General features: G+C 36.0%; 2 protein-coding genes across 3 annotated transcripts in view; one reads left to right on the top strand and one right to left on the bottom strand.

Moving 5' to 3' along the window:
* Positions 1 to 23130, bottom strand: part of LOC136041494 (eukaryotic translation initiation factor 4E-binding protein Mextli-like) — a 47252-nt gene extending 24122 nt beyond the window's left edge. Inside the window, exons 1-5 of one of the 2 annotated variants that reach the window (XM_065726190.1) lie at positions 23032 to 23130; positions 11463 to 11622; positions 6717 to 6863; positions 3274 to 3440; positions 1246 to 1456 (exon numbers count right to left, since the gene is read on the bottom strand). In XM_065726190.1, the coding sequence (XP_065582262.1) occupies positions 1246 to 1456; positions 3274 to 3440; positions 6717 to 6863; positions 11463 to 11613 (676 nt within the window). In that variant the 5' untranslated portion in view covers positions 11614 to 11622; positions 23032 to 23130. The remainder of the gene's footprint in view (positions 1 to 1245; positions 1457 to 3273; positions 3441 to 6716; positions 6864 to 11462; positions 11623 to 23031) is intronic. The other variant, XM_065726189.1, reaches the window with a different exon arrangement.
* The window catches only part of LOC136041519 (exosome complex component RRP46-like), a gene marked incomplete at its 5' end in the record, with an annotated part of 363665 nt that overhangs the window by 315489 nt on the left and 23358 nt on the right, over positions 1 to 24818 (top strand). The gene's annotated exons all lie outside the window — the stretch shown is intronic.

Genomic DNA, 24818 nt, shown 5'->3' with positions numbered 1-24818 from the left:
CACCTAGTGTACATAATGTTTGAGAGTCGGTAACCCCTCGGTTAATACCTTCATGAGAATTATTATTATTAGTCAAATATTATTACTGTTAATAATAATTTTTATTATTAATATAACAATAATAAATAATAATTAATCAGCATTATTAGTTAAAAATTGGACGACGAAAGAGAGAGAGAAAAAAAGATAAAATATCACTACTATGACGATGGAATAACGCCGTTTTAGCTAAAATACGAGTATAACGATCGTAGACTTAGCAGTGTTTAGTATTCCAGTGTTTAATCAATAATCTGATAAATATGGAATAATAATAGTTTTATAAATGGTTCTGTTTTTAGACTATAATACCAGCTCATCAGATTCTACTAAATATTAACTAACTCATTGAAGGTATAATATGAATTAGTAATTTGATATGATGATTAACCGCACAAATTTTTTCCAGATTTGGCACACATCGTCATGCTTGACATAGTTCCGCCTTGTTCAGCACACGCCACCTGGTGTACATAATGTTTGAGAGTGGGTAACCCCTCGGTTAATACCTTTCTGAGTATTATTTTTATTAATTAAAAATTATTACTGTTAACAATAATTTTTATCATTAGTATAATAATAATAAATAATGATTAATCAACATTATTAGTTAAAAATTGGACGACAAAAGAGAAAAAAAAATTTTAAATCACTACTATGACGACGTAACTAGAACTGAAGATTAACGGCTAATAATAATTTTACTATTAATATAATAATAATAAATAACCGGAGTAAACCAGAGATTAAACCATTTTAGAGCCGAAAAGAGAGCCATTCATTTTTCTGGGATCAATTTACTGAAGGCAAGCCGAATTGAGCGAGTTTAAACTATGTGCAAAAATCCTAAAGTACTTTATTTATACCATAAAACACCTAATGTTTCTAATCTTATTTTGTTTTCAATAAAGCACTAGTTTGGCATAATCCTAAAACACAGGGAAATATCATCAGTCGGTTTATTTGCACGAGTTTTATAGATATATGCAGCTGAGGGTGCGAAGACATAATTATTGTTTAAGTTTCAGATTCACTCTTTACTTTCATCAGAGATGAAATTTTTAAGATTAACACAATTAAAAGTATCTTTAAAAATCAACCTAAAATTAAAAAAACTGACATAAAATTTTCTTAATTAACATAATTTTAAAAAGCGACTGACACAAGATGAATTTATAGAAAGAAAAGTAAAATCATGAATTATACCTTTACCAGAATCAGCATTTCTAATAATAACCTCATCTTTCAAAAAAATTTTCCCAGGAATTTTAGATGGCGCAGTAAACTTTCCAGAGTTCTTCAAAATTTCACCAGGCATAAGCGTCGGTGCATGGGAAGCCAAAGGACCCTGTGTCTGAGAATTCTGAAGGGTGATTATATTACTAGGAACGGAGGTCATCAGCTCAGGGTCGTCCATCTTAAAGTATATAGATAATCTAATTTATATTTTATTTCGTATATTTCAGTAAGACGCTATGAGTGAAGAATAATAAAATAAGAAGGTTTTGAAGGAATAGAAGGAGGACTAAGGAATAAGATAAGGAATAATTGTTACTAGGCGCTAAGAGAAGGTTCTTTTGAGTAAGTTCTGCTTGGAGTTCATTCTACTTGGAAGGAGTATATAAAACAAAACTCTTTTTACGGTACTATTAGCAGCACGTTCCTACCTGTAGCTATTCCTAACGAGCAGTGTTATAGCGAGTGTAGCGGTTGAGGGATGAGAGGTCACCAGCATGCAGCAATTCTCCCCCATAATACTCACTGATCTTATCTGGCTAGATTAAATTTAGCTTTAAGTGTATATCTGAGCAAACTTAGGTTGAATCCATTTATCGGCTTTTGAATAAACAGATAACTAGAGTTGCAGATTTTTGTATTTGCAACTATTTATTGCTCAACTTCAACCTTGACCGGTGGTTTAAAGCCCCCCCCCCCATCTTAAAAAATTTAAAATCGTATTTTAGTATGGCTATTATTGATGTATCTATCTTTTTTTCCTGGCCATAGCTGATTGCTGAATAGCTGTAGAGAGATGGTTAACGGCTTATTCGAAAGCTAATATTTGCATCTAATGGTTATTGACAAATTAAACCGTATAAAAGTGCCATATGATAGCAAAACGGCACTTTATGATCCCATCTCTAGAATCGGTGGGAGTAAGAAGGTGGTTGGACTCTTTTTAGAAAGGTCTTGTCAACGGAACGCTTGTGCCTTGAAATATACGATTACCCAAAGTATCTGGGTAGGAGTGGAGATACCCTTCTCCCACAGCCACTTGCTCTTTACATGTAACATTTAACTTGTGCTTTGATGTGACAATGCCCATTATCAAACATTAATTGTTTTTCACAGCGTTTCATGAGTGATTGTATTCAATAGGACTTTTGTTTTATATCCTAAAATCAGTTTCAATTAATGTCTTTCATTTTTTTAAAGCATCAATTCTGAACTTAATGATTGATCCTAAACTTGTGGCTAAACAAGTATCAGGATGGCTACCAAAAAAGGCAACAGTTTTGATCAGAGATTGTATAAATGAATAACCTTTTATACAAGTCTAGAGAAAGTTCTATGTGGTAACGACGATGAGCTTCTTTTGAGTTTGGTTTTTATTCTAATTTTTACTGAGGAGTTTTTCTATTTCTTCTATTTTGCTGGTCTTTTGACCGACTGGTCTTTTGCATAACTAGTTTAAGGGTTTTTTGTGTAATTGGACTTGTAAACACTTTAAGCGGAAAGAAAAGGAGAGAAAGAGGATAATAGTAGAGAAAGAGAGAGGTAGATAGAGAAGAACAGAGAGGGGTAGACTATATGTTTACCGATCTTTCAGTAACGAATTCAATTACTTTAGTTTGCTTATAATGAAAAAAGAAATCATTAATGGAACAGCACAAACACAGAAACAAACGCACACCACACAACCGAAAAAAAAGAAAAAGGAAGACTGTTTTCCTACTTTACTAATTAATATAGATAAGTAATTGAACGAGGCCTTAACCCTACTCGTCCATACAATTACATAGGTCAAACAGCATAGCCATCCACAATCAACCGTAAAGAATAATCCATGGACAGGCAGTCGTGTCGTCAGTAAGTATAAGTCGTCATAAACCGAATGCTTGAGACTATAAACCAAACAAATAGTTCAAAAGCAACCACCCAACACAAGGGCTCATCAGGAGAATACACACTTGCCTATAGGCATTTTGTTTGTTTGTTAATTTGTGATTTTACCTTTAATTTGGCTAATCTTTCACGATAATAAGCAGCTATATTCTCATTCTGATGCCATTTGTTTCCTCGTAATTCTACCACTTCAAGCAAATGTAATCGTGCAACTTGGTCAATTGAACTGTCACAACAGGCATCCCGAATTTCCACAATGCACTTGTCGAGTTGGCCTTGAAATAGAATCAAAATCAGCATCATCTTCAGAGGTCAAATTTGCTCAGCGGATCCGGTTAAAAAACAAAAACATATAGGCAAAAAGTTGTATAAAAAACATATAGGCGAAAGATCGTTATTGTGTTTGCATATTACAAGTGAACCTGTAATCATTAAGACTTTTAGATATTTACAAACAATAATATAAATAAAAAAAAAATACGACAACAAAATTTTAAAAAAAATCAAAAAATGAAATCAAATTAGTAGAAACAGGTGAATAATAGAATATGGCCACAAAGAAAATGGAACATTATGCTAAAATTCACGATGGAAGAAGACACTTGTGCAATACTGTCTTTTCAGGGGGAGGGGCTTAAGACGGTAAGAGACCAGCCTGAAGACCAGCACAGCTATGCAGGATCCTCCTCCATTCTAATCTATTCCAAGCCTCCATCCTTACACCCTCCCAGGAAAGTTCTATTCCCCTTAAATCTATCTTCACAACATCCTCCCACCCCAGCCGCAGACGGTCTGCTTTCCGTTTAGCCTTGCACAGGTAGCTGAAAAGAAAAATATTTGGCAATCTGTCATCATGGATCCACAGAATGTGCCCTTTCAATAGCATTCCTCGATAAAGAGACTCCTCGAGTCCCTGTATAAAAAATTTCGCAAATAGAATATACTATTGTCATTGTGCATTCAATTTGAACTCACCTGTTCATGTGGACAAGTTGAACTACTTATGGTCTTATGATTTCAATTGTAAAAAAAAACTTTTTTATAACAAAATTTATGGCACCAGGTCACTAGAAACAAATGGCCTGATTTGCCACTAGTCAATTAATCCTTCTTCCTTTGTCTCTCTACCTTATAAGAAAATCAACAAACGGGTTTTCAGGCAAGTTTCCCTAGGGAGACTATTTCCATGTCACTACAGATTCTTACATAGCTATTCTTCAAGTACTTGGTGCGGGTCTCTTTGTGTTGGTAAATAAGAAAAATGAGTTTTTTTCAACTGAAAGCAAGGAGCAATATCAAAATTTAAAACTAGGATTGTTGGTTCGATGCGATCATTTCTGAAAAAAAAACAATAAATAATCACGCATCCGTGATTTTACTTCTGGCAAAAATAAAAAATTCCATATTTTCGCAGACAGGAGCATGAAACCTCTACACTAGGGTTCTCAGATACGCTGAAACTGATGGTGTGATTTTCCTTAAGATTCCTTAACATTTACTGGGTATTTACCCCATTTTTCGAAAATCTGCCAAATTTCTCAGACTTGTAGCTTTTGATGGGTATCACTAAACTAAATGAGTCCAATATATTTGGAATCAGCATAATAAGTCGATTGTTTTGATACATTTATTGATATCAGAATTCCATTCTTTAAAGTTTCGATTACTTTTGAGCCGTGTTGCTCATTGCTTATAGTTCGTTATCACGAACTGTTCGATCCTGGCTGTACCGTATTTCTGCATCTTTGCTGTATTGGGTTGGCAGAAAGTAGTACCAGCATAGCATGTCTGCTATACACGACGAGTTGTGCCACTAAGAGCATCAGTCAAAGTAGCACACATAGTATTTTGTTATAGTATGGCAAATACTTGGCTTATTTGACAATAGAAGCCTATTTTAATATTAGAACTTAAGCAGAAATTTTTATGGTAACTTTTAAATAGACCACCTAGTCGACGATACATGACACGATATATGACATATATGTCGATATATGACGATATATGATGATACATGACAATACAAGCATATTTTAATATTAGAACTTAAGCAGTCATTTTTTACGGTAACTTTTAAATAGACCACCTAGTCGACGATATACATACTGCATAGCTCGGCGGGGGGAAAGGGTTGATTGTACTTGTAAAAAACAGTCCTGGACACACAAAATTCCCAACTTAAAGGTTGTGAAAGTACACGATCGGTATTAGCTCTTGCCCCTGAGACCCTAAAATGGAAGCTCTGGAGTGGTGTCAGTCGAGTCTTGAGTTCAGCAAAACGGGCATCTATATATATTGACAGCCCAAATGTATGACTTTTATAGAGGGATAATTGAGCTGGATGATAATAGGTTCTTAGAAGAAAGAATCACACATAGGTTTCTTGCACAGGGAGATTGGACCCGATCGAAATTTACGTCCCAAGAGAGCTTTGAGGAGAACTTATCGAGAAATGATGAAGAAATTACTTGTCCATCTAACCATCAGTATTATATTTTTTTAAACAGGAATTCATTTTTAACACAGTTTTGCCAACTATGACAACTGATTTTTCGACTCTGATCAGAATTCAGATGATGGTGTTTTTTTTCTGTTAGACGACTTACTAAAATCCAGCTACCGAAGCAGAATTTGGCTCTTGTTAGAGCCTAGCTTAGTTCTTGACTGTTCCAGAAGCCTAAAATCAACTAAAAATCAAGGACAAAAGCCATTGGAAAGACAAATGTTCTACAATCTATTGAACACTGACCAACTCCTATTTTTGAGAGTCGATCAGACTAACTGGCTTATTGACCTACAATATTTTCAGCAATAGAGAAATATTACAAGATGAATTTAATGATACTGTAAGAGGAAAATAAATCTGAACATAAAGTTAATAGTAAAATCGGAGGATCTTATGAATTTTAAAGTTGTAATCTCACCAATCCTCTCGTGCACGGACAGAAGAATATTTCAATTGGATAGCCAAATAAAGCTTTTTATAAAGAGATTTAGACACCACTTCTAACAATTTGTAGCTTGCCTTATATAAGGCAACTTAGATTCGACGATTTTTCCTTTCATCTAGAGAAATTATGAAATCTGGTTACCTAGGGTGGTAAGGACCAGAAGCCCCCCCCCAGCATATGTACCTGGTTGCAAGTAAAAATGATAAAGTCATATTTTTCTTTACATATATCCTTATGACCTCTTACCACCCCATTCAAGGGTATCCTAGATTTGCTTGGCCACAGATGGATTATCAAAATATATATATATATCGTATAATTATAGCAATAAATTGTTTTGCGAATTGGAATTTCCAAAAATCAGTAACTTTAATCCCAATAGGGTAGAACATCTTTCTTTTTTTACAGCGTGCAAGTCAGGCTGATTTTACGACCATTAAAACAGAGACGGATTCTGAGACATCCCTCCCTTAAAATATCACCTTTAATGTGATTTGAAGAAACTTACGACACTATGTAATTGATACAACTTGAACTATAGCTAAGCATGCACGAGAACACCACAAAATAGGAATTAATGACATTAGAATTGGCACTGACTTTTAAAATTAGCTTCTGATTGTGGACCGTTGGCTTTAATGAGACTGCAGGCATAAATAACTGAGGCAGTAGAACATCTCTGGCCACTCCTTCTGTCATCGCCAAGTTTGGTTATCAACTTCTCAAAATGACTGAACTCCTCCTCCACTACAAATAAGACACTAGAATCAACAAAAATCGAACAAAGAAGGAAAAAGGAAATGAAGCGATGCTATTTTAAGCTCCATAAATAGTGCTTACTTGTAGCAGAACTTAAGTTCTATCAGCTTTCCCTGGCAATTCGAAGCTGGCAAACTTTTTCTTAATACTGACACTTACCCCTGGATTACATTAACCCTTGAGCTACCTTCAGTCATGGGAGTGACAATCTATACCAGGATGACTATTAGCTTCTTCCACGTCAGTGAGACCTGTCTAGAGGCTTCATGTCAGTGTTGCTAGTAAAGTTTATCGTCGGCTCCCAGGATGCTTATTCCAAGAGGGCAGTGTCACGCAGGTTAGTGATTTAAAAAAAAGATATTCTTAAGGTCTTTCAGAGACATGCCAAAAGCAGGCGAGTTTGTACAATGTCTGCTATATTTTACTCTCGAAAGTATCACTTTCTGATCCATGTTCAAGACCCATTCAGTAAGTCGAAGACCTCACAAGTGGTTGAATTAAGTTTTGATAACCTAATCCCAACCTAGTCTTAATCTGACCTGGGGACTGATCTGGGAGTGACTTCACCTCTTAAGATTTCAAGCTTATCACATTATTTCTATATAACAGGCTTATTAAATTCTGCTTTCATTAATGCCTACATCCCCAAAAATTGTGAGTCTGTCCTTTATCTGATTTGTATCCAATACAAATTACTACTTTGACAACAAGAATTTCAATTGAAGAATTTCAATTAAAACTAATTGACTTATTTCCTTGTAGCTTTCAAAGTTAGATAATTAGCCAAGTTAGTAGTTTAGGTCACTAAAGCAATCGATAACATTTAAATATACAGTTATGCAAATAAAAAACGATAGACAAAAAAAGTTAGTCAATTTATAGCAAACCATATAACTGGCTTTTGTATAAAGTGAATATACCACTCGATGCCTTTTTTGTGCTTTTTACGAATATAATAATCGCTTCTACCTTAAATTCACATTTAAGCACTTTTTGAGCTCTCAAAAATAACAAATTTTCTAAAAATTCTGACAATTTATATAACTGACTTACCAATAAAGCGAACATACCACTTGATACGGTTTTTTTGAGTTCTTTACGAATATAATAATTGCTTTTATAGCAAATTCAAATTTAAGCACTTTTTAAGCTCTTAAAAATGACGAATTTTCAATCAAAGTACGAGTTATCCGTCGTTTCCGACAAAATAATACTACGTTTTCTCCGCGCCATTTTTGACAAAATAATACTACATTTTCTCAGTGCGAAGAAGAAAACGCCATAACATTGGTAAAATTAATTATCCAAATTAATATTGGAAAATCAGTGCTTGCGGATTATATAACGTTAAAAATATGGATTTATAATGAAATAGTAAGTTTGAAATCAATAGTTTAAAGTTTGAGACCAATGTTTTTAGCCTTTTTTATACCCCATATTTAGAACATTTTTAAGAGCTCAAAGGTGCTTAAATCTGAATTTGAGGTAGAAGCAATTATTATATTCGTGAATAGCATAAATAGGCATCGAATGGTATATTCACTTTATACAAAAGCCAGTTATATGGTTTGCTATAATTTTACCAAAAAGTTTACAATGGCGAAGGGTATCGGAGGAGAAGACAAGAAGAATGATCAATTCAGCTCTGACGTCAATTCATAACAATTTCATTGGAGGGGATGAATTTTTCAAAATCTACAGGGGGGGGGGAATTGTCTTTCTTTCAATTTATGAAATGAAAATTCAAAAGAGTTTTCAATGAAAGCATTTTACAAAATCTAGGGAGGGGTCAAATGCTCCCACCCGGCCAATGGACGCCACTGACCGTGCATTATTTATAATAATATATACTAATAAAAACTGTGTTCTTGAGCAGAAAAAAAACATGCCTCATTTAGTCATGACCATGCTATGAAGGGGAAAATATATTAGAACTACACTTCAGCCCTCAGTTATGAAAACCAGTCATTAGTATTTTTCTTTATAGCCATAAGATGATCTAAATTAAAGGCACTGTTTTTCAATTTAAAACTTCTTGAATATAAAGACAAATATTCAGCGTAGCTTTTGCAATTAGTTCTCACTAATGCTTCTAAAACGAGTTTAAAACTGAGACAAAATTCCAAATTGGGATTTCCTATAGAACCCTTTCTAAGGCCAGGAGGGTAGTTCAGAGACCAATTTGACCTTTGTGTTTCAAAGTAAACTTAAAAATGTATTCACTATGAAGTTTATTGTTCGAAATAGTACAACATCTTAGATTATACACTTACAGCATCTATCATCATAGACTATTCGCTACAGACCATAGACAACTTTTCATTGGTCACCTAAAGAGCATGGAAATACTCCCCCAATCAAACAGTTCGTGGTAACGAACTGTAGTAAGGAGCGACCCGGCTCAATAGTAACCAAAAGTCTAACAAATGGAATTTTGGTACCAATAGCTAGATCAAAAGAATCGCATTTTAATGCTGATTTTAAATATACAAGTTTCATCAAGTTTAGTCGTACCCATCAAAAGTAACGAGTCTGAGAAAATTTGCGTTATTTTAGAAAATAGGGGGAAACACCCCCTAAAAGTCACAGAATTTTAACGAAAATCACACCATCAGATTCAGCGTACCAGAGAACCCTATTGTAGAAGTTTCAAGCTTCTATCTACAAAAATGTGGACTTTTATATTTTTTGCCAGAAGGCAGATCACGGATGCGTGTTTATTTGTTTATTTGTTTGTTTGTTTGTTTTTTTTTTCCCCAGGGGTCATCGTATCGACCCAGTTGTCCTAGAATGTTACAAGAGGGCTCATTCTAACGTAAATGAAAAGTTCTAGTGCCCTTTTTAAGTGACCAAAAAAATTGGAGGGCACCTAGGCCCCCTCCCACGCTAATTATTTTCCCAAAGTCAACGGATCAAAATTCTGAGATAGCCATTTTATTCAGCGTAGTCGAAAAACCTCATAACTATGTCTTTGGGGACGACTTTCTCCCCCACATTCCCCGTGGGAGGGGTTACAAGTTCAAAACTTTGACCAGTGCTTACATATAGTAATGGTTATTTGGAAGTGTACAGGCATTTTCAGGAGGATTTTTTTTGTTGGAGGCAGGGGTTGAGAAGAGGGGGATATGCAGGGGGAACTTTTCAACGAGGAATTTGTCATAGGGGAAGAAATTTTCCATAAAGGGAGCGCAGGATTTACTAGCATTACTAAAAAAAAAAACAATGAAAAAGTTTTTTTCGCCTGGAAGTAAGCAGCAGCATTAAAACTTAAAACAAACAGAAATTATTACCCTTATGAGGGGCTCACCTCCTCCTAATACCTCGCTCTTTACGCATGTATATGTAAAATATACATGTTGCTAAATTAAAACGTATTCATTCATATTTTAGGCACAACCTACTCAGCAACAAAACAGGTGTTCACTAACTGTTGCTAAACTAAAACGTATTCATTCATAATTTAGGCACAATCTATTCAGCAATAAAACAAGGGTTGACGTTGTTTTGGAGTGTTTTGTCATTGTCATGCGGGGTGCCTATATTTTTTTCATTCTTCAAGCACTATATTGAACATTTAACTTCACTTTTAATTAATCCCCATTTTAGCTTCGTTTATTCTTTTATTTTTAGCTCGCTGTTTTGACTCAAAAATTTTTTGGCTTAATCGATTTATTATGGGCTTGTAATACATTTTCTTACCTATGTAATATTCACACACACATACATTGTATATATATATATATATATATATATATATATATATATATATATATATATATATATATATATATAGGCCTATGTATATATATATTTATTACATTTTTTGCTTTGATTTTAATTTTTCGTGCTAAACTTATTGATTTTAATTCTTAATGATCTTTTTATTTTTTTCTATCGAAAAGTTGTATATTTTTTTTCTTATATTTCTTTTTTTCGATAAATACAAGCTTGGCAATGTTTGCGTATGAAATATACTTCAATAACAGAACTTTATTTTGTCATATTATCGAAATTAACATATCCTACTCAGGCACTGACACAGGAGGGGTGGATGGGATTCAAGTTTGTATCCCCTGCGAGATTTCTTTCTATATTCTTTACATTTTCATTAATTCGCAAATTTTTGGTGCTTCTTTGAAAAAAACTTCATTTGAAACAATGCCCTTATCTCCTTGAAAGGACTTCCTTTGAAAAAGCCTGAATTTGTGACTTGACAAAAGAAAATTGCTCATTAAAATCAGGCCAACTATGCATTATATCTTTTTACTTTTCTAGAATGTTCTAGAACATTTCTAGAATATTCCGTTCTTTAGACAAATACCTTCAATCAAGTATAGCATGCCCTGGCCACTAAATACTTGAAACATGGTAGGTAATGACCCTTGACATGAAAGAGTTGAAACCAGGTCGTAAACAACCATTGATTTAAGACTCCTTGCGTATATTTTTTAAATGTAACCTCTATATGTGTCTATTATAATCTCTATAATCAGGTGATATTTCTATGACAACGTCACCAATTCAGGCGATTAGTGGCAATAAAGGTTTAAACACCTAGATACCTCTTGTTATAAACAAGTTACTTACATGAATTGTATTGAGACGAGCAGGAGCTTCCAGCATGGCACTGTACACCATCCACCAGAGCTGTGGCAATTTTAAGAGCCACCTTGTCAGCTTTCTTTGTCTTGGCTCTCACTGTTCCTGCTGCTGTATTGTGGACCAGAACTGATGTCATTCTGCAAATCTGATCATTTTTAATTAAGCACAAATATATATGAAATCACCTGCATAATCTAAGCCTAGAAAAGTCTGATCCTTCTCTTTTGTACTGTGGTCTCTTTTGGTCATATCTTTGTTCCTTAGGAAAAAGTTGACCAACGTCATCTATACGATGTTCAAGTTCAAGCTCCTTTTATTACCAATATCCATCCATTTATAAACAAAAATATCCCAAAGGGCTCAATGGCCCGTTATTTGGGGAAAAAAAACAACAAAACAAAACATAAATAACTATTAAATACATTCACACTTAAAATATATTTAGAGTCTACTCACCAATCCTCACCCGAGTACAACCGGTCTCCGCACCACCTACTTACAAAAAATAAAAAATAAATAAAAATAAAAATATATATATACATCGAGGATCCAACACTCACACCACCCAAATCTAAATAATTAAATTCAATCTAAATAATTAATTAAATAAATTAAATCTTGATAACTAAACAATATAAATAACTGATCAATATTATAATTTAATTTATTTTTTTTAATTAAAAAATTCTTCAACCGTTTCTTGAAGGATCCTACGGTACAGGACCGTCGAATCCCATCAGGAATGGAATTCCAGGCACGTCCGACAGCAACTATCAGACCAAAGTCCGAGCGCACTGCAGGGGTGGATGGCACTTGCACATCATCCTTGTTTCTAGTTTCATAAGGACTGACATTTCGAACAATTTCAAGAAGCCCGGAAAAACTTGATGGAAGGTCTCCACGGAAATACTGAAATGCAATGAAAGAGAGGTGTAATGTATGAATATCTTTAATCTTCAGAAGTTCAACAGAAATATGGGTGGTAGACTGAAGGACTTTTGCTGATTTCAGTTGGAGATTATGTAAAGGTGTAAGTACAGATGGAAATGTTGACATCCACACTGACGAGCAGTAACATAAATAAGGGTAAATAAGAGAGAAATATAATAGACGAAGGATAGAGAAAGGAAAGACTCGCTTCAACTTCCGAATAATTCCAAGTCCTCGAGAAACCTTTAATCTCATTGACTCAATATGCCGTTTGAAAGATAAATTTTCATCCAGAAGTATCCCAAGGAATCGAATAAACCGGTCAGCTGGGCGGGATATGGATCCCTTAGAAGTTTTAATCTATGTCACTGTAGGGCAGCTTTTGCCTATGCGAGAGAATATAAGAAGAAACGATTTTTTTACATTCAAAGCTAACAAATTTGCATCAAACCAACAATATATATTTTGATCACTTTAAGCTATACTGGTGAATCCTTGAAAGTAGCTGGTACCTGCCAGCTAGAGGTTCAGTACAAGAACAGAGAGCCGCAAACACACAAGTTCTATGTGGTGGATACGGACAAGAGACCTATACTTAGTAGGCAAACCAGTGTATCGCTGAACTTAATCAAGTTCATATACAACATAGAACAGACACCAGTAACTAGTACTACGGATGAGATTCTAGTAGAATACAAAGACGTGTTCGAAGGCATTGGTAAAATGCCTGGAAAATGCAAGATACACCTGAAGCCCGGAGCAATACCATCAGTACAACCACCAAGAAAAGTACCCTTGGCAATCCAGGATAAACTGAAAAACGAACTGGAACGCCTGGTCTCCCTCGGGATAATCGAAAAAGTTACTGAGCCAACAGAGTGGGTAAACTCTATTGTCATAGTGCAGAAGCCCAACGGCGATATCCGGATATGCCTAGATCCTGTAGAATTGAACAAATGGATACAGAGACCACATTATCCGATAGCAACGTTTGACGAAATTGCAAACAAATGTCACGGAGCTCAAAATCTGTTCAAACTAGATGCCAGAAACGGATACTGGTCGATGGTACTTGATGATGCATCATCGGATCTGACAACGTTCAACACCATGTTTGGGAGATTCAAGTGGAGAAGATATCAATTTGGAATAATCTCAGCTCAGGATGAGTACCAGCGCCGGATGGAGGAGGCTTTTGAAGGATTGGGTCTGGGTCTAATAGTGGATGACATAGCAGGCGTAGGAACAAGTAAAGAAGATCACGACATGCAACTGAAAGCAGTCCTCCAAAGAGCAAGGGAAAAAGGAGTCAAGTTTAATCGAGACAAATGCGTATTCAATGCAACAGCCATTCCATATTTTGGCCATCTTCTAACCACGGAGGGTGTCAGGCCAGACCCCAACAAAACAAAAGCAATTGCTGAAATGCCGGAACCAAGAAACAAAGAGGAACTGCAGACGTTATTAGGGATGTTCAACTATCTCTCCAGATATATACCAAACTTATCCAGTCTGAACCAACCTCTACGAGAGCTTGGAAAAGCTAAGGATTTTGTCTGGACAAAGAAACACAGCGATACATGTCTAAGCATTCGCAACTCATTGTGCGAACACCTCTCATATTTCAATACTCACTGCCAGGAAGTCGAGGTAATCGTCGACGCATCACAACATGGGTTGGGAGCCCAGCTACTAGTGGAAGATGAAACAGTAGCATGTGGTTCAAGATCATTAAGTGACACAGAACAAAGATACTCTCAAATTGAGAAAGAACTACTCGGCATCGTGTTTGCATGCAAACATTTTCACCAATATATATTTGGAAGAAAGGTCTCGGTCATTACAGACCACAAACCGTTGGAAAACATTTTGAGAAAACCGATCAGCAAGGCTCCACCCAGATTACAGCGGATGATGCTAGCCATCCAGCCATACGACCTCAGGTTCACATACAGACCTGGACAAGAAATTCCCGTAGCTGATACCCTATCACGTTTACACATGGAAAACACAGACCCAGAAGAAGATCTACAGGCTGAATTGCACGTGCATAACATTATGAAACACATCCCAATCAAAGACCAAATGGTGCAAAGCATCGCAGACAGTACCAAACATGACCCAAAAATGCAAGTTCTAGCCAACACCATCAAAAAAGGATGGCCAGAGCACAAAAAACAGTGCCCAGCTGAAATTCAGGAGTACTGGAATTACAGAAACGAACTGGCAGCATACCAAGGAATCCTTTTAAAGGGTGATCGAATCATAATACCGGGTTGTATGCGCCAAGAAATCATGACCCGTCTTCACACAGCCCACCTAGGCATTGTCAAAACGAAACAACGTGCACGCTCATGCGTTTTCTGGCCGAACATCACTGCTGACATCACCAAGTATATCTCCGGATGTGAAATATGTCAACGATTCAGCGATTGCCAGCCAAAGGAACCTCTCATAAATTCTGAAATTCCTGAGTACCCATGGGAACATGTGGGTACCGATTTACTGTTCTGGGAAGGAAGAAATTACTTGGTAACCACTGACTACTATAGTAGATACATCGAACTTGACAAGCTAGACAGTACAAGCTCGGGAGCCATAATAACCAAGCTGAAAAGCCAATTCGCACGACATGGGATCCCACGAATACTTACCTCTGACAACGGCCCCCAGTTCGCAGCAGACGAATTCAAAAAATTCGCAGAACAGTGGAGAATCACACACCGCACGTCCAGTCCCAGATACCCTCAGAGCAACGGCCTCAGTGAAAAAGCGGTCCAAACCGTAAAAAGGCTTATGTCAAAAGCACTGACTGACAGATTAGACCCATACCTAGCTTTACTTGAGTATCGGAACACTCCCGTAGACGATTTAGCATCACCAGCGCAACTGTTGATGAGTCGCCAGTTAAGATCAGTTATGCCGTCAGTAGAGCATAACTTTGTGTCAAAAATCGTGCCCAAAGAGGAATACAAGGCAGCAAGACAAAAGCAGCAAGAAGCCAAGAAGGAGGCTTACGACAGAGGTACACGCATGATCAAACATTTTGCTCCAGGCCAGCAAGTATGGCTCAATAAAACTGGGCAGGCAAATGAAAGATGGATTAAGGCCACAGTAACCGGTATATACGACGAATCAAGCAACCGCTCAGTGACTGTAAAGACAGAAGATGGAGCTGTATATAGACGCAACAGGAAGTTTATACGTGCCAGACCCACTACAAACGAGTGCACCTACCTGCAAAACAACGTGATGCCGTTAACAAACATGGAGGTGCCCATGGAACCTGAACCATCGTGCGAATCCCCCCTAATCACGAGCCCATCAAGCGATATTAGTCGGAGGTTTAGCCCGCCTGAAGAATCCTTTCAGACACCAAGAGCAAACCAACAACCAAACCCTAAGGAACCACAAAGCACACCTCCTGGTTCCAAAGCCGCAGCTACAGCACACCCGGTACAACCAAATCTGAAGACAACAAGGTCGGGAAGGGTTATAAAGGAGCCAGCCAGATTAAACCTTTAGCCATGAAACCCCTGTTGGATCACTTGAAGAAGAACAAATCCAAAAGAAGGAAGATGTACAGTTCTCCATTTAAAGTGATCAGACATTGATTTTTCTTACTGATTTTTATATTTATTTTGTAGGTGCTTGGGTCACAATATAAGCTTACTAACTTACATGATTGATAATTGCCTGGTTGCTGCATACATGATTGATGCATAAGAGAAAAACTCCACACCCAGGATCATACATTCTCCCCTTTACTAATGATGAATTATGTGTATAGACAATAGGAAATTGCAAAATTTACAACCTTTGCCCTGTGGGCTGTGGGGAGCATGATGTCCCCAAAGGAATAGTTATTTGACCTTTTGATTGTTTTGAACAAAATAATTATTTCTAAGTCTTGATCATTGTTTAGGTAAGAGTAATCTTAAAAAGCAAGAGAAAGGACTAGTTGCACTCTAGTCACTTTTGAACATCTTACTAAACATGCACTAAAAGCTTCAACTTAATACTGTCAGCTGTTCCAGAGATATAGTTGATATGCTCCTTGAACTACCAGCATGCAAATAGTATATTTTGATTTTGTTCCATGCCCCCCTCAACCTTTCTGAAAAGTTTCAACTTAATACCTTCATGTGTTCCTGAGAACCAGCATGAACATAGTGTGTTTGATTTTGCTCAATAGCCTGTCAACATTTCCTGGGAGTCTCACCTTAATACCCTAGGCCTGTTTGGAGACCCATGATCAAATATGCCCCCTTTTCCCAGTAACAAACCTTATGTGTGAACAGTAAGTCAGAAATAGGGCCTTTTAATTGGACAGTTGAGCCACCATCCAATATAGTGCTTGGCAATGTCACAGTTAGAGCTGTTGACCATCTTGTTTATCTATGTTGTCCTATTGGTTCGTCGCCTTTTTTGAAAACCAGCATGAGTGTTTTGATTTTCCTCAATAGCCTGTCAACATTTCCTGGGATTCTCACCTTAATACTCTAGGCCTCTTTGGAGACCCATGATCAAATATGCCCTTTTCCCAATAAAAAACCTTATGTGTGAAAAATAAGTTAGAAATAGGGCTTTTTAATTGGAAAGTTCATCCACCATCCAATATAGCACTTGACAATGCCACTGTTAGAGCTATTGACCATCTCGTTTATCTGTTGACCATCTTGGTTCATTGCTACGCCTCACCTGATCCCTTTTCCTACACCATGTTGTATGACCTATATCTGCTTCTTATGCATTGATTGTTGCAGCAAGAGTTCGATTCAAACGTCTACTATTAGCTAGCCTTTTCAATGCTGCAGCCCTTCCTCACATCTTGTATATTGCTCTGTTCTGGAAGCTGCTTACTAGAACCAATTGTCTGAAAGTATGATCCATTTCCTTTTGGTTTGCCAAGGATTCGGTTTATTTGCTTTGGCTACCATCTTGGCAGCAGAATTCTCCATTGGTTGGAAAGTATGGACCTGCTGACCCTAATCTTGTAATCTCTAGATTAATTGATAAGCATAAGCAAATGCTTAGTTTGCAGCATGATTGGTTTTCCATTTTAGTTCAATAGTATTTAGGTGATTTCTGTTTATTGCATGAAATTATTGTGTAGAACAATTTTTTATTTATTCATGTATGAATATGCTGATGTTGTATGCATGAGTTTGCTTTTGCTTTGTTTGATTTTGTTCATATTTTGTCCTTGGTTTTGGTTTGTTTTTATTTTCTACTTATTCTTATTTTGTCCTTGATCTATTTATTATTTAGCATTCTTATTTGATTGTTATTGATTTTGTTGATGTATGTCTTGTACTATTGTTTTATTTTCTCTAGTTTTTTTAAATATGTTTTGCTCACTCCTTTTCAGTTTTTGTACATGGTTTTCAATCAATAAGTAAATAAATAATAGGCAGCTAGCATAACTTACAGCCCTTTCCCCAGGGCTGTGGAGGACCATGCCATCTCTGGAAGCATTGTTATTTGACATTTAGACTGTTTTGAGCTAAATCATTATCTTATGGAGATCTTAGAGGGAAATCCAGCTAAAAAGGGCGTCAGAGGGGGGGGGGGGAGTCTAGATACTTTCCAATCACTTTTAATGTAATATTTTGAGTAACAGTTGCACAGTTGTCAAGCCATGGTTGCATTCTGTTACCGTTGCAAGTAGTCATAATCAGAATAATAGCAGTAGTGCCCTGAAAGTTCAAAGTTAGTACCCTTAGCTTTTTTAAGACATTACAAACATGCCTTTTTTGATAACCTGGATCTACATACTGTCTTTTCATTTAGTTGAATATCCCCTGAAGTATCCCCTGAATAATAATATCTAGTTGCCCTCCCATCATTTTTCAACATCACCCTCACCTTTCCCTGTAAGTCAAAACTTAATATCCTATGCTGTTCCTGAACAATTGCTGATACACTCTTTTGACAACCAGCACACAAAAAGGCTATGTATGCTTTGATTTTGTTTAAAAGCCCCTCAACACTTCCTGAGTGTTTTAGCTTAATATCCTAAGGATCAAAAAAGACCCAGGATCAAATATATCCCCTTTCCATACTTGAGCTATTGCTGATGCACCCAGCTTTCACTTAGTGTGTTTTTATTTTGTTTAATATTTCCTGAAAGTACTTGCAGTTGCCAGTAGTTGCAGCTGCAGTCACAAGTACTCACACTGAAAGTCACAGTAGTAATGGCCCTGAAAGTTTCAAGCTAATATTCTTACCGTTGCCTAAGATATTGCAGATACAACTTTTGATAGCCTAGATCCACATAGTTTCTTTTGATTTAGTTCAACATTCTACAAAATATCACCTCAATACATTTAGCTTGTTTGGAAACAAATAGGATCAAACATTCTTTGCTTACCCAATGAACTAGGTTACAAAATAAATTGCACAATTTACATTCCTTATCTTAGGGACTATGGGAGCAAGGCATCCTTGGAGGCAAAATTGTAAGACCTTTTCAGTATTTTGAACAAAATGATTTTTTAAAGTATTTGAAAGTGTTGAGGGAGAGGGGGAATCTGAAAAGAGCAAGGGAGCTTATTGCCCTCTATTTACTCTTAAACACTCCACCCAATCAACCCTGAAAGTCTCAAATTAATACCCTTAGTTGTTCTTTATATATTGCTGTTTCATCCTTTTAACAACCATTTTGCAGATATTGTGCTGTGATTTTGTGTGGCATCCTCCTCAACACTTCCTCCTAGTTTCACCTTAATGACCTAAGTCTTTCAAAGAACCAGGATCAAACATGCACATAGTGTCTTTTAATTATTTCAATATACCCCTCAACAAACTCTGAAGTTTCACTTTAATACCCTTCATATAAACAATGGGCAAAATGCATAATTTACAATCCTTGCCCTGGAGGCTGAGGGGGACATGGCATGCCAGTAGGCATAGTATTAAAACTTGTACTTTTTTTAAATAAAAAAGACCATCAAAATTTGGTAAGTATTGAAGGAAGGGGGCATCTAAAAAAGCAAGGGTTTGCTTTTAGGGTCTCATATCCTTAAAGTTTCAATTTTATATTCTTAGCTGTTCCTTAGGTTTTGCTGGTATGCCCTTTTGACAGCCAGCATGCATAGAGTGTATCTGATTTTGTTTGACTCCCCTCTCAACATTTCCTGAAAGTTTCATCTTAATGCCTTTAATCATTTTTGAAGACCGAAAATGAAACATGCCCCTTTTTCCCAATAAAAAAACCTTACATATAAACAACATATAACTTGCATAACTTATAGCCCTTGCTCCAGGGACTCTGGAGGTTTATGTCAACCCCAGAGGCATGGTTATTTGATCTTTGTACATTATGAACAGAACGGCTAACTCAAAAGTTTAATTGAATCTTTTTTGGGATAAAATCTTTTGTGTGGTAGGAGGCTGGTTAACTTTCAATTACTTTTGACTCTTAGAAGGGCACTAGAACTGCAAATGAGCCCCCCTCTCCTTAAATTTACACAACTATCCCTTCCATATGAATTGGGTCTGGGAAAAAACAAAAATCTATTGGAACCCTATGGTTCTTGATTATAGGCAAGGTTACAGCATGTTTAGTTACCTTGGGATTCTAGTGTGCACTGATAGGAGCCCTGAGCATGAAATTGCCACACATATCACATGTGCAGGAAGCACCTTTGATAAGTTAAGAAACATTTGGAGAGGTACCAATTTCTCTTTGAAGCTGTAATTGAGGCTCTTCAACAGTAATGTTATGTCAGTACTAGTGTATGGTTCTGAAAGCTGGGTTCTGACAAAACAGCTATAGAAAAGGATCTAAAGTTTTGAATATAATTGTTTTCAATGGATTCTTGGAATCAACTGGACAAACAAAATTACCAACTAATTCATTAGAGAGAAGACTGAGCAGTCACTTGTTATTGATAAAATCATAAGGAGTTGGTGGCAATATTGTGAAAATGGTTAGAATGGACAGCAATCATCTGCCTCATGATGTTTGGGGTTGGACTCTTCCAGGAGTTTGATGGCATGAACAACAGAAGGCTACACTTGGACAATGCCTAGAAAAAGACACAGAACTCTCAAGAACATTCCAGTATGGACTTTGGCTGAAGATACTGAATAGGTCATCATGGAGAGGCATTGTTGCTGCCTTAAGTGCTGACTGGATGTGGGTGTTTAATCATTTTGTCAAATTGTTTAATTGATTCTTTTTGTATGTTGTTCTCTTTTCCTTTTCATGGTCCGAACCCTGTGAGAATTTTTTTTTCAAATATACTACTAAAACTGATTTTAGTCTCTGTTTAGTCTCAACCTTCAATTCCTAAATCAGTGACTTAATCTGGAATGGAAAAATGGGAAAGGCCTATCTCAGAAACCTGCTTTTAAGAAAGTCAAAGAACATGAAAATTGATTATTAAGAGGATTCCCAGACTTTCTATTGTATAAATTGTACAAAAAAGGGGAAACAATCTGAATACATTTATTTAGGCAGACACTATGCACATAACAGCTGCAATAGTTGTCAAGTGGTTTTCTCTATGAACTTCATGAAAAATTTGGATATGGTCTTTGTTCTGGCAAATGAAAAAAAACCTTAGTTTTATAAGATAATAAAAACAAACCAGCACTTAGAATGACCTTGGCAACAAAAAGAAATAGATTCATCTCTTTCCTGATATATCTGCACATAATGCCTCCTAAACAAACCTCACCCAGGAAAAGAGAAGTGCATTTTTTGGTCACTTAATGATAGCATTATCAAGTCAAATATATAAAGACCAATTTAAAGAAAAATACATTTTAAGTGAAAAATTCAACATTTCTCTATGATGTCCCAATGCCCTGCTAGTGACAAGGAAGAACAGAGGACATATCCATACTATCTAAACATAAAATCAATTTCCCTTGCTGTTCAAGGAGGGGACTATAGGTTTCCTGTATAGGGTTTAGACAAGGGGGATTTGAATAAATTTTTTTTTCAATTCAATGACATTTTCAAGGGTTTTGAGGCTCTTTTTTCAAATAGTAAGTCTGTTTCCAAAATAACATCTTACAATGAAGACTAATCAAAATAGTGATTATGATTCCTGAACTAGCTGTAAGTAGCAATTTTTCTCACAATATAATTAAAAAAAAAACATTTTCAAACCTTTGGTTACTATGGTTAAAGGTTTTCTCTAAATAATAATATATTTATCTCTTCCTTTTCATTGCATGAAATGTTGTGTTTCTTTGCGGATGGGCATTAGTGTTGTTAATTAGTGAATATCATCATCTTATTACAAAAGATTTGAGATCCAATAGATAATTTATTATTTGAAAATCAGTAAAGTTCTAGTTTAACTACTTTTCACTATCTTGGAAAGGGGTTAAGTTAGGAAAATGAAACTTTCAGAAATGAATCCAAGGTCAAAACATACTCTGAAAAGGTATTACCAAGCTTCCATGTTAACACTTCTAATTTCTAAGTCTTAGAAATTTGTAAACTTGATAGGTCTACCTATTGAAATTTTGACAAAATGACATTCTGTCTCAATTTTCAGTTATTAGCTTCTTTTTCTCTGGTTTTAATTCTGAAAATTCAATTCTTGTTATTTGCATAGGATTTTCATCCATATCAATGGGTTCTGTTTAAATTTAGGAAATGTATTTGTAGATAATTGAAACCTCATAAATTGGAATTGAGTTATGAAGCTGAAAACAGGTAATTTATTCATGCAGAATCTCTGTTTTGCAAGGTTTCACTTTTATCAAAAAGATTTTTAAAGGTCATCCAAGGTCACTGCCCTTTAGAGGGAGGAAGAATGGAGGTAGGTACTTCAAAATACCTTTCTACAACATACCTTTGGTTGTAGAACCCTCCCTGAAAGTTTCAATTTCCTAACCAAACCCCTTTCCAGGGTATTGAAAAGTAGCTAAACTAGAATTTTACTGAAAATGTAGATAAAAATAGAATGAAATATAAAAATCTGATTAATAGAGACTTACTATAGCCAATACAACACCCTGAGAAGTTATATCTGGTAGCCTACTTAAAGCAGGGGTTACATTACCACAGTAGCAACCATTACATTAGGACAGTGTTGATTGGGGAATTGAATGTAGACTAAACTAGAGTACTATTTCTTTTCTTTGTATTATATTTCCTTCAGAAGAAGGGATGTACTGTATAGATAGCCTACTGTCCTAGGTATATGAAACAGTGTTGATTTTCTTTAAAATTGAATTTATTTGGCATAATTAGCCAAGTTTTGATGAGAAATAAACAACAATTAATTAAGCTAGGCCTACTAACCTGTAAAATCAACAAACTTTAACATATAAGCTTAGCCCTCAGATATAATTGGCCCTAATGTGGATTGGGTTGGAAAAATAGTGATGGTAACAATAACTTTATGTGAAAAAACTGAAGGAGAATTAACTTGAAGCCAGACTAAGAAAGCTAAACTAATTTTTTAAAATATTATTTGTCCTACAGGTAAACCCCCCATTGTACTCCCTGGCTGAAGGGCCAAGAAATGGAGATCAGCACTGCCAGTAGGGACTGTAAAGTCTAATGCTGTATCCTTTATCTTTTTTTTACACGTAACATTGATCTATTTTTCAGGACATATTAATTACTCTTTCAATCCTTTAGTAGGCAACTTACAGTCTTATAAAGATTTAAAACTTTGCTTCTTTAAGATGTCATTGTCAAATAATCTGAAATAAACTAAACAGAAGTGAATCGCCGCCTTCTATGCATACAAATGTCAAAAATTTTGCTTCGAAATATACAGAGCCTTGCCGTCTCTTAGAAGTTGGCATAGCCGAGATACGATCGAGTCCCAAATTTTTTGAAATACGCTTGTTGATAGAAGAACATAAAATTATCAGTAATCTAATAACGTTTTTATTACCTGACAATAAAAATTCTTATGCATAATTAGCATTTGAAATAGTATTATTTAACAGAGACCTATTGGGAAATATATTTTGAAGTTTTCATTGCACCAATCTCCAGGAAAATTTCAATCTGAATCACAACACTAATAGCTAGCGCTATTAACTGATATTACTTTGAAAGTCCTGTTTTATCAATGATGAAGAAGGTTGGCATTTCATCATCTAGATCGGTTGACTAATTAGTCTTTGAGCAAGCATGAGGATTTAGAAGCAATCCAAAAGCTATCTTTGCACAAGTATCTAAAAAAAATATTTTGAAGTAGTTACAACAAGTAGTTACACTCGTACGGGATTCTGATTATTAGATATTTTTCTGAGCTTGTTTTGTTTTGATGGGCTTTTTCGGGCTGAAAAACCTCTTCCTAGCTGATTTATCTACTATGGGCTGCCTTAATCCCCACCACACAAATAGCAATCTTGTCTTTTCGCCATATTGGGTCTGGCAGGTCCTTTGGATTGTTTGTTATACTGGACGAGGTCGATTTACTGCTTGATTTGTATTTCGTGGTTGGATGTCGCTGCTGTTGACATCGACTTTAGTTGTGCCTGGGTTTCTGTGTGGGCTCGAGCAGTAGTGACTGCTTGGGGAAGAGTTAGTGTTGGTCCCATCTGCAGTAGTTTTTCACGTATCTTTGGTGACTTAACTCCACAGATAAGTCTATCTTGTACCATTTCATCACGGATTGCAGCACTGTACTCGCAATCATGGACCAAAAGCTTTAGATCTGTCACATACTGTTCCACAGTTTCAATGTCGTTCTAATCCCGTTTGTGGAAAACATAACGTGAGAAGATTGGATTTGCAGATGGACTAAAGTATTCATCGAACTTTTGCGTATACACTGCAATATGGTTTTTTTTTCAGCCTTGGTGAGAGACCAGGTGCTGAAAATGTCCCGTATTTTCTCACCAAGCCATATTATTAAAAATGCACATTGAACAGTCTCTGTCTTTCCACTCAAGGTGCCTGCAAACATGAGTGTTGCATGGCTTTTCAATCTATTCCAAGCTTCCTTGAGGTTGTCTACTACCCAATTGAGTTCGGGGTATGGGACAGTGGATTCCATTTTTCTGACACCATGTAGAAATTTCCGTCTTGTCAATTGTTAAGCAGTATATTAGAAACCCAGGTTACAACAATCTGCAAAGTGAAGCATAATATAAGCACAAGCGTATTGTAGACAACTGGATTAATTGCTGTATCTTAAACCAACTGAGAGTGCTTCTCTGGATTTATGGCCATATGGTAATCTTTAATAGTATGATTACCATAATAGTAATCTGTTTATTTTTATTCAGAATATTAATAATGCTCTGGTTCTTAAAATTTATTCTACAGCAACCATCAAATTAACCTAGTTAGCTGCTTTGGAGATTTTTTCAATTGTATCTTGTTCTACCATGCAACTAAGTTCTGCTTCTAGTTTCTTTCAAAGTGATGATGGGATTCTTCTTGCTGGGTATACTATAGGGTCTGCATCATCCTTCATG

This window comes from Artemia franciscana, unplaced genomic scaffold (assembly GCF_032884065.1).
Source record: "Artemia franciscana unplaced genomic scaffold, ASM3288406v1 PGA_scaffold_23, whole genome shotgun sequence".
Classification (NCBI taxonomy): domain Eukaryota; kingdom Metazoa; phylum Arthropoda; class Branchiopoda; order Anostraca; family Artemiidae; genus Artemia; species Artemia franciscana.
Note: the sequence above shows the minus strand (reverse complement) of the source record. Positions and strands in the feature narration are given on the sequence as shown.